Below are 14,850 nucleotides of genomic sequence, written 5' to 3' on the forward strand. Positions count from 1 at the left end.
CCCCCCCCGCGGCTCTTCTCCTTCTCCCTCTCCTGCTGCAGCCGGGACGAATGAGGGGCCAGCTTCGAGTGCGCGCAGCTGGCCGTGCCCCGGTGAGCCTGCCGGGCCCCCGCGGTCCCGGTCGCCGGCCCTCCGGTCCCTCAGCACTCGGAGCTGCGCCAGCAGCACCGCCTCGGGGTCAGCCCCAGCCCTGCTCCCGCTGGCGGAGCCGCGGGCACAGATGGGTGGGAGCGCTGCCCAGGGGTGCGCTCCCACCAGTCGGGTTCGCTCCTGCTCTTCTCCTCGCGGTCCCCGATGGCCCTGGCCAAGCAGCCTGGTGCTTTTGGGGTCTAGAAGTTCCCGACACCCTCCCCGAGCTCACAGCATCCTGAGCTCCCGGTCCCTGTAAGGGCATCCAGAGTTGCCGGGGCAGCAGCAGCCCCGGAGACAGGGTCTTTGGAGACAGTCTGGGTATGGATTCCCTCCTTCCTTGCTTGTTCGGTGTGCCCACCTTGCAGGGCCTTCTCTGGTCATTGCATTGGGCCAGGGGGGCAGGCTGGGCTCAGCTGGCAGGAGGTGTTGTCTTTTCCCAGGCTAGGTCAGGGCCAGCTGGACAGCCTGGGCAGCATCCAGGAGAAAATCATAGTCTGTGCCTGGGGGAGCTGCTCCCCACTGCTGCGGGAGCCTGTGTCCCTGGCAAAGGAATCCTGCAGCAGAGCAGTTGTTGAGCCCGATCCAGCCATGCTTGGCTCCAGTTAGTGCGGTGCCGTGGGTGGCCCTGGCCTGAATGACAGTGGGTGCTGAGCCTCCACTCCCTGCCAGGCTGGGGTTTGCTGGCTGCGGGGGCCCTGCTCTCCCCCTGGGATGACAGTGCTGCCTCCTCCGGGACCAGCTGGCCCTGCAACGCGGCGGCCACTGCTCACCATGGCCAGGGCAGCAGCTCCGCATGTCTGGGGGTCTCAGGCTGCACCAGTGAGCAGGAGGCAGTAGCAGCACCAGGAGAGCTGTAGTGTCCCTGTCCTGTCAGTGGTGGTGGGGCAGCCATGGCAGGCTGGGGGTGCAGAGGCTCAGGGGGCTGTGTGCCAGGACTGATGGGGGAGGAAAGCAGAACCTGGTGTGATTCTCCTGAGGGGCTGACCCCATTCTGTCCCAATGTGTCTGCAGGCAAAGGTGTCACGGCTCCCAAGGCCAGCGTGATGGGCCTGCCAGGGAAGTGCTCTGCTGTGTCCCAGAGAGCAGAAACCACAGACCTGCAACAGCCAGCCCCAGGGCATCTCTTCAAAGCCTGGTTCAGCCCTGGGCCCTGCAGCCCTGTCGCAAGCATGAGCTCCTGCAGCGGCTGGAGGGGATGCTGGCGGGCAGGTGCAGTGGGGCACGGCTGCTGGCAGCACTGGAGGAGGTGAGGGTGCCAGCTGCGGTGCCTGCTCGAGTGTGAGAACACTGCAACATGCCCACCTGGCTGTGCCCCCCCCAGGTTGCCGAGCTGGAGCCGGCTGCCTGCTGCTACCCCCTGAAGGGGACCCTTGTGCTGGAGAGCTGGCCAGGGAACATGGTGCAGGAGCAGCAGCAGGTAGAGCGGGGGCCCTGGGGCAAGCAGCAGTGAGAGCAGCAGGGCCTGGGGTGCTTGGTTGCTGCTGGGGTCTGGCCACGGGCACAATGCATTTACTCCCAGGTACTCAGCACCCTTTGGGCAAGACTGGACCCAGCCCTCTGCTGCCCAGCCACTTGGCATTTGGAGACACTTTACCCAGTCTTGGTCTCTGGTCTCTACTGTCTGTCATGCCCCAGGAGCCAGGATCGCAGACCCTCGGCCCCATCCTTCCTGGTGCCTCTGCAGCAGCCTCCAGAGCACGGCTCCCCTCAGGCCACCAGCAGAAACCTTCTGGGGGTGGTAGGTGCTCATGAGCTCCAGCAGCAGAAAGCCCCCAAAGGGGTGTGGGTGGGGAGACCCCAGTTCAGTGTAGCTGCTTCCCGAAGGCATTGGGCTTCTTCCTCTCTGCGCCTCCTTTCCAGCAAAGCCCCCCTTGCCCCCCCAGCCCAAATGCTCTGAGCTCTGGACTCTGCCCCTGCCTTGTGTCCTGCCCAACCCGAGGCATGGTGCAGCAGTGGGGGGGCTGGCCCTGCCGTGACACCCACCCCCACCCCGTACAGCCCAAAGGACAGGACACGCGCAAGCACTGACATGAAGTGAGGGATGCACCAGCCCTGGGCTGTGTGGGCTGAAGCTGGCAGGGGACCCTCCAGCGCCAGGTCCCAGCACAGGGGCCCAGGACAGGCAGAGCAAGTTTGTCCTTCAGAAACGCCTGGCACTGCTGGATTTCTCAGATCTAAGAGCCAGCGAGAGGTCTTGGGCCCTGGCTCACAAGAGTGACACTGGAGCTGCCCACAGATGCTCAGCGCAGGCCACCCAGCAGCACAGGGCCAGCAGCAAGCTGGGCCTCTGCCCCCCAGCAGCGATGCTGGGGAGCTGGAGAGCCCCAAGAGCGAGGAGGAGGCAGGCGATGACTGGGAGGAGAGTGCCCCAAGCCCAGAGCAGCACCCCTCTGCCCCCAGAGGTGAGGGGTGCCTGGGGCAAGCAGCCAGGGACAGCCCCAGGGTGCATGGGCCTGCCAGCTCATGCAGAAGCTGGACCAGACCCGAGGGAGCCCTGGGAGGAGGTGGGTGGCCCAAACCAGGACTCCTGGCAAGCAGAGAGGCTTTGGCTAGGAGGCCAGGGCAAATATGGGGACAGTGCAAGCCTGGGTGAACCACCCAGCCTCATGACCTGAAGCCATCTCTGTGGACACATATTTAGCTAACAGTCACAAGAGCATTCCAGATGCCTTTAGAAGGCCTTGAACAGAATAAACATGAAGACAAAAAAAGATGCCAATTAGAAGAACACAGGTGCACATTCCATGATAAAGGGAACTTGGCACAAAGAACCTCAATTTGGCAGTTTATCTTGACCAATTAGATTGAGACAAGTTTTGCATGTTTTAGTTGATATAACCAATTATGTCCTATGTTTATGCATGTGTACAGAGTTAGTATAACCAATTATATCTTATGTTTATACGTGTGTACAGTGTCGATATAACCAATCATATTTTATGCTTGTGTGCGTGGACACTATATGCTTGCATGCAGCAACCAATCAAAGCTTTTAAGGAACTTTGAGAATTGTATAAGAATGATCAGCTATGCTCAATAAACTGGCAACTTTGATCATCATATTGGTGTCCTGTCATCCGTCCCCACATGGAATTTTGCAACACATCTCTGCTGCAGCTGCGTGGCTGAGCAGGGCACCCCCGGCACCTTGCACGCCAGCATCCCTCAGGGGTCCCTGAAAGGCCCCTCAGATCTCCCCCGTGGGCCAGGGGCTCTATGTCCACCAGAGCCATGTGACTGCAAGCTTGGCTTTGGAGAAGGGGCCTTCCAGTAAGCCCAGGGGCAGGACAAGTCCTGGCCGAGGTGAAGCAGAGGTGCTCCAGCGGGCTTGATAACCCTCATGATCTTCTGCTCCTTGCCAGGTCCCAGGCTAGCAGCTCCTCCTTAGCAGAGATCCCAGATTACTTGCGGTAAGAGAGCTTGGCCCTCACTGCTGTGGGGCTCCCCATTGCTTAGTGTAATTTGGCCCAGCCCCACAGCATCAGGCAGGCTGAGACAAGCTACCTGCCTCACCTCTGACAACAGCAGCAAAAGGGCTGCAAGCCTGGCCCCAGGCACAGCCAGGTCGCAGCCCTGCCTACTTGCTGTCCCTCACACCAAAGGGCCTTGGCAAGACAACAGCACCGCCAGCCCCCTGCCCTGCCAAGAGCAAGGGCTCTGCTCTGCTGCAGAGGTCTTGCAGGCCCAGGGAGAACAAGCTTCTCCTGGTCACAGCAAGAAACACTGTACCATCTCCTCAGTGGAGCAGTGCAGAGCTTATGAGGCAGCTTTTAGTGCAGACTACACAGAGTACCACAATCTGCACACTCGCATTGGTAACGTGAGCTGGAAATTTATTCAACTGGGAGCCAAAATGAAGGTGTTGAAACAAGGAACGGAGGAATGCAAGGCAAGAGGGGCACCTGGGGCATGATGGCACAACACAGCCATGTTCCAGTTCTGCTTACCCAACTGCTTCTGGGTGTCAGGCACTTGAAGCTACAATTGTGCATGAGTCCAGCCACTTCCAAGAAGGTGAGGCTGGATGCAGGGCAGGGACTAGGTTCCCTCCCATAGCTGATCCATATACATTTCCCCCCCACCCCCTAGACTTATCCTAGCTACCAGCAGGAGAAGCAGCGCTGTGAATACCTCCACCAGAAGCTGTCTCATATCAAAAGCCTGATTCTACAGTTTGAAGGAAGCTGGAGCTCCTAGGCAAACCGTTGCTGCAATTCTTTTCCTTGCTTATCAGGACCTGTCCCTGAAGCAGTGGAAGAAACAAATCCCTGAGGGTGCATGAGATTAAGGACAGGGTTCAGGAGTGCCCTGCTGCCATCAGTGCGTACCCCAGTGCCCCACAGCCCATGTGTGGCTAGTGCACAGGCCAGCTGCTGGGCTGCTCCAGCTGCCTGCAGCCAGCTGGTTTTCTGCTCCCTGCAGGAGAGCAGGAGGCCTCAGCTGCAGAGGAAAGGCAGAGCCAGGCACTCAGCAACCCTCTGCTAAGGCCTGAGCCAACCCTCATGGATGCATTACTTAAACCTTTGGGGGGTGGCTGCCCCCTGGCAGGGTTGGGCCAGCTTTCCATGCAGGTCTCCTGCTGAAAGCAAGGCCTGTGTCAATCATGTTTGATGAGTTAACCTATGAATCCTTCCTCAGATGTCTGCTTCTCCTCAACTGAAGCCTCATTAGCTTAATTTTAATTACAGCACACAGTAAGGGGTACCTGGACAGTCACCAGCACACCCCAGCACAATGCCCTTGCTCACATCCTTTGTCCCTCTTGCCAGAAAGCTTCACCAAGCCTGTGCTTACTTCACCCCCACTGGTTCGGGCACTAGCACCAGCACTTACCAAGAGAGGGCTCTGGGCCAAACATGCTGAAGAACTTTACTTGTGCTTAGGGCCCATCTGCCACCAGTTCTGAAGTCACAGACTAGGGAGCAAAGCGAGGATCAGAAAAGCTTCCCCTGGGCTCTGCCTTTCTTGACACAGGGCAGTACTCATTAAGGACACAGTGCTCCAGTTTGGTTTTACAGAAGGTACTCGTCAGCAGTCAGAAGTAGAGCCTGTTGTATTCCCCTGTTCCTTGCGCTACCATCTCAAGTCTGCAGCCAGCTGCAGGGGTCCTGCCAGCCTGAGGCACAAGGACCACCCAATGTCACACGTATGCTTCCCCCTGCAAGGTGTCTTGATGTCTGTTCTGGGACACAGAGCACCTGCTAGCCAGCAGCACAGTGCAGAACGTAGATGCAGTTTAAGATACTAATGTAGCTGGGAAAGAAATTCTTGTACTGCATAGCTGCTGTAGACATAGAACCATGTGCTAAGCATTGTATGATATACTGTACCTGGAGAATTCCAGCAGCAATAAATAATTGGTACACAGCCTTTGGAGTTGTGGGGGAGGAATCCACAGAGAAAGCAAGCACTGGCTCTTACCATGGTAACTGCTGCAACACAGCAGTGCCTTACGAGTCTGCTGATCATCACTTCAATGCACATGCAGCCCAAAAAATTCAGATAACTGGGGCAACAGCCCATGTCTGTTCACCCACCATCTCGCTCTTGCCCTTCCCAGTCAGCACATTCTGGGCCAAAGGAAGTTAGGGCTGCCCGTACCCCAAGATGGTTGGTCACAGCCCACACCATCTGACTGCAGCATGGGATCCTATTCCTCTCTCTCCTGAAGAGAAAGCCACAGCTACCAGCCTGCTTTCTACCAAGAGAAGTAATGATCTTACAATTAACTGGTCTTAACTGTCCTAACCACACACAAGCCACGGACAAGTCTACTGGCTGTGAGAAACACCCTCAGCACTGGCCCTACCTGCGTTTGGGTTGAGTATGTAGTTAGTAGCACCCCTCCCCTACACTTGACTACTTTTTCCACCAGCTTAAAAGCTCATTTATTCCTGCTGCTTCTATGCTGCTGAGCAAATCCTATGCCAGAGTGCTCTGTATGCCTGCACTTGCCTAGATCCAACAGTCAGATTTAAGTACCACATACCTCTAAACTTGCTGAGGCAGCATGCAGACAGCAAAAGCATTTGTGACCAGAGTCCCTAAGCCCACAATCTGCATAAAAGTAGCACCTGAAGCACAGCACATTGGGACAGCTGCTGCTACTATGGTCTGGAAGGACTCACTCTACCTGACGAAGAACAGGCTAAAGGCTGAACTTAATATTTACAAACAGACTTCTAAAGGCTCACTGAAGGAAACTAGACTCACAGTAGGAGGTTGCTGCCTATGAAGAGCAGGATCCTGGTGTTAGGTTTGACAGGTCTTCATAGGACAGAGACACTTGGTCTTAAGGGGGTCATTTTATTGTTTCACTTCTCCAAATGTACAAAAAAAATTAGAAAATAACCCTACCCCCCACCCCCTCCCAAACCACAAAACAAACCAGTCTGGGGAGCCCCACAACAGTGCAGCTAAGAGACGGCAGGAAATTAAACAGAACTAGATACAGCAGCTGGGTCCCCTTGGCCCACATGGTCACTGGCTCTCCACAACCCAGAACTGGCCCCAGTCTGCCCAGTGCTTCCCCAATTCACACGGAGCTCATCCTGACCAGATAGCGAGTGGGTACTTTACAAATCCTCCTTCACCTTCTTCTTGGATTTCTTGGTTTTATCTTCCTCCTGCAGCACAGGAGTGTTGGTTGCCTCCCGCTTCAAGTAGCTAATGAAGTCACTCACTTCTCTGCCGCCCTGCAGAAAGCACAAGACAGTAAGGCAGTGCCTGTACTCCCCGTGGGCTTCCCCTTCACTAGGGGGGGGTTTTCAGGTGCCAGGCAAGAGGCCAAGGTGACTGCATGCAGAGCTCTGCCCATGGGCCTGCAGCATGCAGCAGAACATTCCCAGCAGGTACCACTGGCTGTGTTCCCAGGGTAACTAATGGGACAGTACCACCTGCAACTCCAGAGAGGCTCAGCATTATTTGGACACCAGGATGCTACTTCAATTCTATACAAAGCAGCAAGAGCAGCAAAAGACCCACCTCATACTTCTTTGGACTCTGCTTCTTGCCAGCTGGAGCAAAATAGATGGTGGGGAAGCTGGGGAGAGAGAAGAGACATCTGAGCTCCCAACATGCTCTGTTTTCTTTCAGACCAGCAAGCCAGCCTCACCAAAGGGACTTGCACCCTACATTCCCCTAGTTTAACACAGTAAGTTTCAGCAGCTCTTAAGCCAGCAAGCGCGGCCTCCAAAAGCCTGGCCATGTCCGCAGAGTTGGCTGAACTCAACTACATCCAAGTTTGCTAGCTAAACTGTTTTCAGAAAAGCAAGCCCAGCATTGTTTTTACACTGCCAAGAACAGAATCACGGCAGATTCAAAAAGCAGCAAGACAGGCCTCCAGGCATAGCCAGGACACCAGAATCCCAGAGAAGCAAAGCAGATGAAATGTCCTTTGTTTTCACTCTAGATTTCTTCACACTAAGCAAATGCATAGCAATCACGTGCTAATCGCCCCCACCCATCCTTCCCCAGAGACTTTCAGCTCTTCTGTTGTGGCTGCTGGTCAGAGACAGAAGCCTCAACTCATCCACTGACACGGTGGTGTAACAACAGTAAGACCTACCCTCTGACTTCATATGGAGAAGGCACATCATTGGCTGTAGCATCCATTTTGGCAATGATAATATTGGGGTCTTTACTGAGCTGTTGGTAGAAAAAGCTTATTAGTAACCAATCTGTAACAGTTAACACGAGGACCTCACCAATCAACATCTAAGATAGTGGTATCAGATGATAGTGTATACAGTATGCTAAAAAGTGAGCAAATTTCTTCTGAGCAGTTTACTTCTGCCTCAGCAGGGGCACAGGGAACAAAGTCTCTCCTCGGCCAGCTGTATGCAGCATGCATCTCCCAGTGGTACCTGCTGAATTGGTCTGGTGTAACTTCTAGAGAATGCTTACCCCAGAGCAACTGCTTACCTTCCATCTGTGAGGAGACACAGTGCTCAGGAAGGAGGGGTGCCTGATGGCCAAATAGCAAAAGGCTGGTCAGATCTGGGAGAACAGATTTATTTTCTCCACTTGTGAAAGCGTGCAGGGCAGTGTTAACCTTCACCGGATGGGAAACTATAATCACGCAGAGGGAAAAGACCCAAAAAGGAGCTTTGGCAGTTCAGCCAGTCACTGAATCAGGGAATATTTATGTGCCACAGCAAAGGGCACAGGCTAAACCTACTCGTGTGGTTGCTACCATGGTCTGAATCCTGCTGATGTACTTCTGCAATCACAGGAGATGTCAAAACTCACTAGTCCTCAGGAAAACACAATTATGCCCGTTATCATAAAGGCTAGACAGACAGAACCTGCAGGATTGTTTAGTGCTGCAACATTCTAGTTTGCATTTGCAACAGAGTCCCAGACCTACCTTCTCCCCCAATTCTTTGTATTTGGGCTCCAGATTCTTGCAATGGCCGCACCAGGGTGCGTAAAACTCTATCAGGACATCTTTGTCTTCTGCATTAACAATTTCATCAAAGTTCTCAGCAACCACCACCTGATAACGTTTGATCATAGAAGTTATTTTTTTTAAGTCAAGAGTGAGGCTATAACATGATATGCTCCATACACTCTGCCCAAGAAAGCCTGCCCCCCCCCACCAGTAAAGAGTCACATTGTGCCTACACAGCAAGCAGCAAAAACCACACAACTCTTCACCAAGCTGTAACATCCTCAGCTTGCAGGTAAAAACCTATCATAAGGTAAGAGCACTACCTGCAAGTGAGGTTTGCATCTGGTATCCTCACAGGAGGAGGTAAAAATAATTTCTTTTTAATCCCAGCAAGTTCCAGGCTGAGGCATCAGTCCAGAAAGACTGGCTGAGGCCATCCCCATCCACACAAAAACAAGCACTGCCTTCTACTCCCTTATAAGGCCCTCGCCATAAAAAGCCAGGCCATGGCATGCTTTCATTCAGGGCAGAATTTACTGGGAGGGATGAAAGGTAGGAGTCATACCACCCTACCCCCTACCCCCCCCCCAGCAATGAGATGAACATGTAACTCCTTAAAAATAGTGCAGTCACGACCGACTTGAAGGCCATGCCATGAGGGAGCACAAGCCAAGACAGCAGGCCTTTGCATAATCCCTGTAAATCTGGATGATCCTGCACTTGCAGAGCACATCACTAGTGTGCTCAAGCAGCAGTTACAATGCTGAGAGAAGAAAATGGAATCAAAACTGCAAGCTGCATTTCTTCCTTGGCTCAGAAAACTGCAATACAACAAGCAAGTGAATTCTTCTTCCATCTAACACAGCAGAAGCTTCTCAAGATGCCACAATGCAGCACTTGCAGCATGGGATACTGGCATATGACTAGAAGCTGCTGCTGAACAGTGTTTCTATGTCCACTGGTAGGAGCTGCTGCTACACTTGATGCAGCACTCACCTTCACAGGGCCATCATTGCTTTCAGGGACAGGCTCCGATTTCAGATACTTTTTCAAGTTTCCATCGAAGTAATCTTGCAGGAATCTCTCCAGAGCCTTTCCATCACGGCTGAAAGTGAAGTGAGGTTTTACAGCCATCATCACACGTACAGGATGAGAGGGGAAAACTTTCAAGGCTGATTTAAGCTCCTTCCACCCACAGAACAGATGCCACCTACATCTTTGAGAGCATCAGTCTGGGGCTGGCTTAGAAGACCCCAGAACAAGTGCAAAGATGCTCTTAAGAATTTTGACAGGAGGCTGGATGCACATCCCATTTGAAGTTTTAGACCTTCCAGCACCTTTAAGTTTCTTTTTTCAAGAAGAAAGTTACAACTATTTCCTCTGTCCTTTAACGCATCTTAGTTCCTAACCAGACACTTAAATACCTTGAGTTAAATTCTCCACCTTTGTATAACAGGAGGGCCTGCAAGCTCTCTAGAGAGCAGGAAAACATATGAGTAGGAACCATTTTGACCCAGTCATTTCTTCCAGCTGGAACATCCAGCTTTCCTGTTTCCTCCAAGCTAAGGAAGTATAATCTGGTCACAGACCCCCAGACCAAAGTGCATCAAGCGAGAGGCAACTCTGCCAAGTTCAAAAACTTACGAGAATTCTTCCTGCATGACGTATTTATCTCCTTTAGCAGTTCTGATGGCAACAACTGGAGCCTCACCCACACTGCTGTCTAGACCAAACTCTGAAAGCTCATGGCCAAAGGTTTTCCGACTAGCGACAGCAAAAGACAGTTTGTGGCCAGCATCTAAGAACTTCTTTGCAATCATCATAACCCTGAGGAGAAAAAAAAAAAGCAAACAAAACCACAAAACACAAAGCATGATTCTTTGGAACATTTTCTTCCACGTGACCTAACACCCTTCAAGTTGAAGTGCATGCTCGACAAGGAATTCAATGGCGTGATGTGTTCTGCATAGGCAAGTCCTACAGAAATGGTGTTGAGAAGCAGGGGTAAGCTGGTGTCTATTGTGAATGAGGCCTGTGCAAATGTTGTGTGCTTTCATCCTCCACCCAACAGCATGACCACCAGGGTCTCAGGCACTGGGGAATACAGAGGATAGAATCCCACAGAGCACCAGTAAGGAATTTCATGCTTAAAGTCTAAGGACTAGGGATCCAAAAGCAAGCAGGTAGGGTTTCAAAGGACACACATATTGCATGCTTCAGGCTCTGCAGGCAGCAGCCACTCCAATAGTTCCAATTAGAAACTCAGCTGGAGGCTTTCTGGGAGAGAAGAATTCACATACGAACAATAGGAGAAACTGAGCTACGTGAACAGCAGCAATGCAAGGAACAAAGGATAGAGGCCGATTAACCCCCGCCGCTGTGTACCTGTTGCGCCAGTAGTTGGAGCCCTTTGCGTTCTTCTCATAGTCCACATCATAGTATGCCACCAACAAGTCCTTCCCCTGGATCAAGTCTTTGTTGTCTTCGGTCATGTGCGGGCAGATGCCAAAGCTATCAATTAGACAGAGGTTAGCAGCTCCAGTTTCACTGCCCAGAACCCATCACCTCCCAGAAATGGGCTTGATGCAGCACACTCTTGTTTCCCACCCACAAATGTCAAATGCCAGTAATAGTAAGACCTAAGGAAGAAACACTTTGCTCATTCAGGCACCACATTATTCCAAGTCAAATCTCCGTCTCTAGCCACAACGTCAGTGGCTGATATCTGACCTAAATAAGGCCAAAGCTGGCATACTTCTCAGGAAGCTCAGTTTTTAAACAGAGGTCTGGTTGTTAGAATATGGAGAGTAAATGCCAACAGCCATGCCAGGATTTCCAGAAAGTGGTCCCCAAAGGACACAGTGTGGGCAAGACAGCTCTTTTGGACACTAAGCAGGAAGCAGTAGCAATGCCAGCTAGAAAAGACAAGTTCTGACAGGACCAAATCCAACTGGGGCCAGTCTATCACATTCTCTGGTGAGGAATCACTCACATGTTCTCCTGGATGAATTTTTTGATCTTTCCACTGGTGATTCTGTCTTCTGTGTACTTGATGGAGCTGTCCTCAAACTTGTTTGTCAGGCGTGGAGGACGGAATAAGACTATACCCCTGAAGGGAACAGGTACAATTAATTAGTTTAAAGTATCCCTGGGTTTCCAAGGATGACAGCTGGATGAGGTAAGAACCCAGTCTCCAGTGACTATCCCACATTCACTGTTCATAGCTTCAAGACTGTCCAGTTTCTTGGTGGCACTACTGTATTAGATCTACCTGTCAGACCCCCCTCCATTACTCAGACAGGCCACAATGACAAACAAAAAAAACCCACCATAACAAGCAATGGGGAGGCAAAACGCCTCTGTTGAGATACTTCCCACCTGGAGGCAGACACTAAGCCTCCAGAGCCTGCAACCATTTGTACCTTTCTATCTCAATTCCAAAGAGCTAAAAAAGATATGCCACTGGCACTTGGGGAAGAAACAAGACCTTAAGCTATGTTCAGAAAGTGAATCCAGTTAACAACTGGAATCCCATGGATTTGTTCCAGATGTCTCAATAACAAGAAATCTTTGTGTTAAGTAACTTACTCTCCATCTTCCTCATACTTCTGCACCAACTGGTCCTCAGTGGTGTGTGCAAAACGGTAGTTATCTCTTAGGTTGTTGGCGGCTTTCATGAATTCTGAATAAGCATCACCAGATGCATCTCCAAAGAAGCCTGCAGCAGAAAAACAGATGGTGACCCCAAACCGACTCAGCAGCAGTCAGTGTACAGCCCTCATCATTTATCTCCACAACGCACTGAAAGATCACTTCTGAATCAAGTCCTCCAATGCATGTTCAGGCCTTCATCTTTGACAGCTTCTCTCCCATTTTTATTGGAGCCTTTCTATATTCCCTCCCTTCCACCAGCAGAAAGTTACTCAAGAGTCTGCCCAGCTTAATCACTCAGTCAAAAGGCAGTTGTCCTCTGAGCACTAAGACAGCCATCTGTAACCATGTGACACTACTAGTGGCAACAACTGCCAATGGTACTTAATAAAAATAAGTTTGGGGATGCTGATCAATACTCATCCAGTTAGACTTGTAAGATGGCACCTGATCCACACGAAGGAAAGCTGCTATTGCCACTTACAAACCCTGGTCAAATCATATGACGTTGACAGCCTACCAGTGTCACAAGATGCACCGAATGTACTTTCTAGCAATCCAAAGCTACCTGTTGTCAGCCAGCCAAAAGAGCAACAAACTTTAAAAAAAGATACATTACAGTGCCAGGAGGTCTGACAGTCAAATAATCACAAGGGCGGGGGGGGGGGGAAGTTGGAAGGAATCCCCAGAGGTCATTAAGTCCAACCTCCTATTCAAAGCAGAACCAGCTTTAAAGTCAGATCAGGTTGCTCAGAGCTTTGTTCAACTGAGTTTTGAAAGTTTGAATGTTTCGAAATCCCTCTGGGCACACATTCCAGTACTTTATCATTCTCATTATAAAAAACTTTTGCTCAGGTCCAGCTGGAATTTTTCTTGCTACAGCTTGTGATACAGCTTCTTATCCTTTCACAGTATATTCCCCAAGAAACCTCTCAGAGCCAAGCATCCACTCATTTCAGTGCTGCACTCAATCTACTCACCCACTACAGAAGCATCTTTATCACTAACGAATTTCTCAAAATCAGCCACAGAATTGAGAGCCACTGAAGCAGGTCCCGCCTGTTTCTTGAGATGACTGACAATCCCATCTTAAAAGAAAAGTTAAATGATTAAAGGGATCAATATGAAGTTCTACAAGACATTCTTCAAGCTTCCCAAAGCAAAAGTTGTTTCTGCAGAATCCATACACCTCTCCCATACAATAAATATGATGCGAATTGAAGGAGTGCTAACACCAACTTCACAGAGGAACTTTCTAGTGTTTTCCAGATACTGCCCATCAAGGGTACAAAGCGTGAAAGATAAATGTGGAAACCTTCACCTTTAAAAGAGAGTTTTAAGGGATAATAAACATCCAGGGCTCTGCCAGCACAATGAGTTCTTGAAAGGGCAAGGTGGGGGTGTGCGTGTAGGCGAGAACCTTCTTTGTATCCTTCAACGAATGTAACGTCCCTGAGACAAGTCTATTACACATGGGTCTGCCTTCTGCCACCATTTCAGCAAGCCAGATGCTTGCTGATGAACTCTTACCTGCTGTCCTAGGCCCATCATAGGTTCCCGCTTCTTCTCCATCTCGAAAAATCTTTAAGGTGGGATATCCACTGACTCCATACTTATTACAGGTGTTTGAGTTTGCTGTACAGTCAACCTAAAGGAAGAGAAACATTGCTACTCAGTGACCTAGCCACCTGTACGCACAGAATAAAGCATCTTTGCTGTTGCCCACATTATCACATACAGAGATAAAGTCCAGAGGGTCTGAAAGCTCTTGTGTGTCTTTAGCCAAGGCTAGATTCCTTTCACCTAAAGTGTAAGGATCCACAAAGCATCTACAAGACCGAAGGCTGGAGAGTCAAGACTGGGGAAGGAGGCAGCATGGGTGTAATGACAAGCCTAGCAGAATATCTGAGGAAATACTGGAAAGATTAAGTAGTTGAGAGTTTGACCAGACTACACTAGAAAGGGTAGATTCTTGTAATCAGTGACAGGCTTAACAGGAATCAACTGTTCTTAGCACCTCTTAAGTCCTAAAGTTCCTACACTGCCTGAAGAAAATAGGCTGACAGGGAGGCCATGCCACTTCCCAGCAGGGAAGAGGAAGACCCTGATTTGAGAAAACCATACAGGTGATCTGGTAGAAAAGAAAGCTCTTGGATAACAACCCTTACTTTGTAAGTCAAGGAACACCACCATCAAGTACAGCACTACGCTAATTCTCAGACTAGATTACACAGCTCAAAGAAGGCTTCTTCCTCCCGGTTCGGGCGAGCCCTCTTTTACGCGCTCGTACACACCCATTTTATGCTCTGCACACCATCTGAGTGGCAGCAGCCTGCGCAGGGTTCAGCTTCCAGATCATTCCCTGGTGTCTAAATCTTCACAGAGACGAAACCCGGCAGAGCTCTAAAGAGCCTCGAAAAGGCCCGACGTGCACACCAGCAGGCGTTGTTAGTGGACTGCAACAGCAAAGCTTTTATTTGACCGAAGCCCGCCCGTGAACTGCCCTCGGATGAGCTGGTGCAGCAAGTCCTCACCTTCACGAGCGGCACGATCCCCTTCAGCCGGGTCGCTGCCGACTCGTACTCCGGCGCCAGCCGCTTGCAGTGCCCGCACCTGGAAGGACGAGGAAGTTGGGGGGTTAGGCCGGCCAGGAGCGCCGCGGCCCGCCCCGGTCC

General features: G+C 51.1%; 1 protein-coding gene across 1 annotated transcript in view; it reads right to left on the bottom strand.

The window, feature by feature from the left end:
* Positions 1-6,418: 6,418 nt before the first annotated feature.
* The window catches only part of PDIA3 (protein disulfide isomerase family A, member 3), an 8,754-nt gene continuing 322 nt past the window's right edge, over positions 6,419-14,850 (bottom strand). The window contains exons 2-13 of the mRNA XM_010572206.1: positions 14,710-14,788; positions 13,706-13,823; positions 13,156-13,263; positions 12,113-12,242; positions 11,517-11,633; positions 10,910-11,035; positions 10,169-10,351; positions 9,521-9,629; positions 8,501-8,629; positions 7,700-7,779; positions 7,117-7,174; positions 6,419-6,827 (exon numbers count right to left, since the gene is read on the bottom strand). Coding sequence (XP_010570508.1) covers positions 6,708-6,827; positions 7,117-7,174; positions 7,700-7,779; positions 8,501-8,629; positions 9,521-9,629; positions 10,169-10,351; positions 10,910-11,035; positions 11,517-11,633; positions 12,113-12,242; positions 13,156-13,263; positions 13,706-13,823; positions 14,710-14,788 — 1,357 coding nt within the window. The 3' untranslated portion in view covers positions 6,419-6,707. The remainder of the gene's footprint in view (positions 6,828-7,116; positions 7,175-7,699; positions 7,780-8,500; positions 8,630-9,520; positions 9,630-10,168; positions 10,352-10,909; positions 11,036-11,516; positions 11,634-12,112; positions 12,243-13,155; positions 13,264-13,705; positions 13,824-14,709; positions 14,789-14,850) is intronic.

Source organism: Haliaeetus leucocephalus, unplaced genomic scaffold, assembly GCF_000737465.1.
Source record: "Haliaeetus leucocephalus isolate CR32 unplaced genomic scaffold, Haliaeetus_leucocephalus-4.0 Scaffold339, whole genome shotgun sequence".
NCBI lineage: Eukaryota > Metazoa > Chordata > Aves > Accipitriformes > Accipitridae > Haliaeetus > Haliaeetus leucocephalus.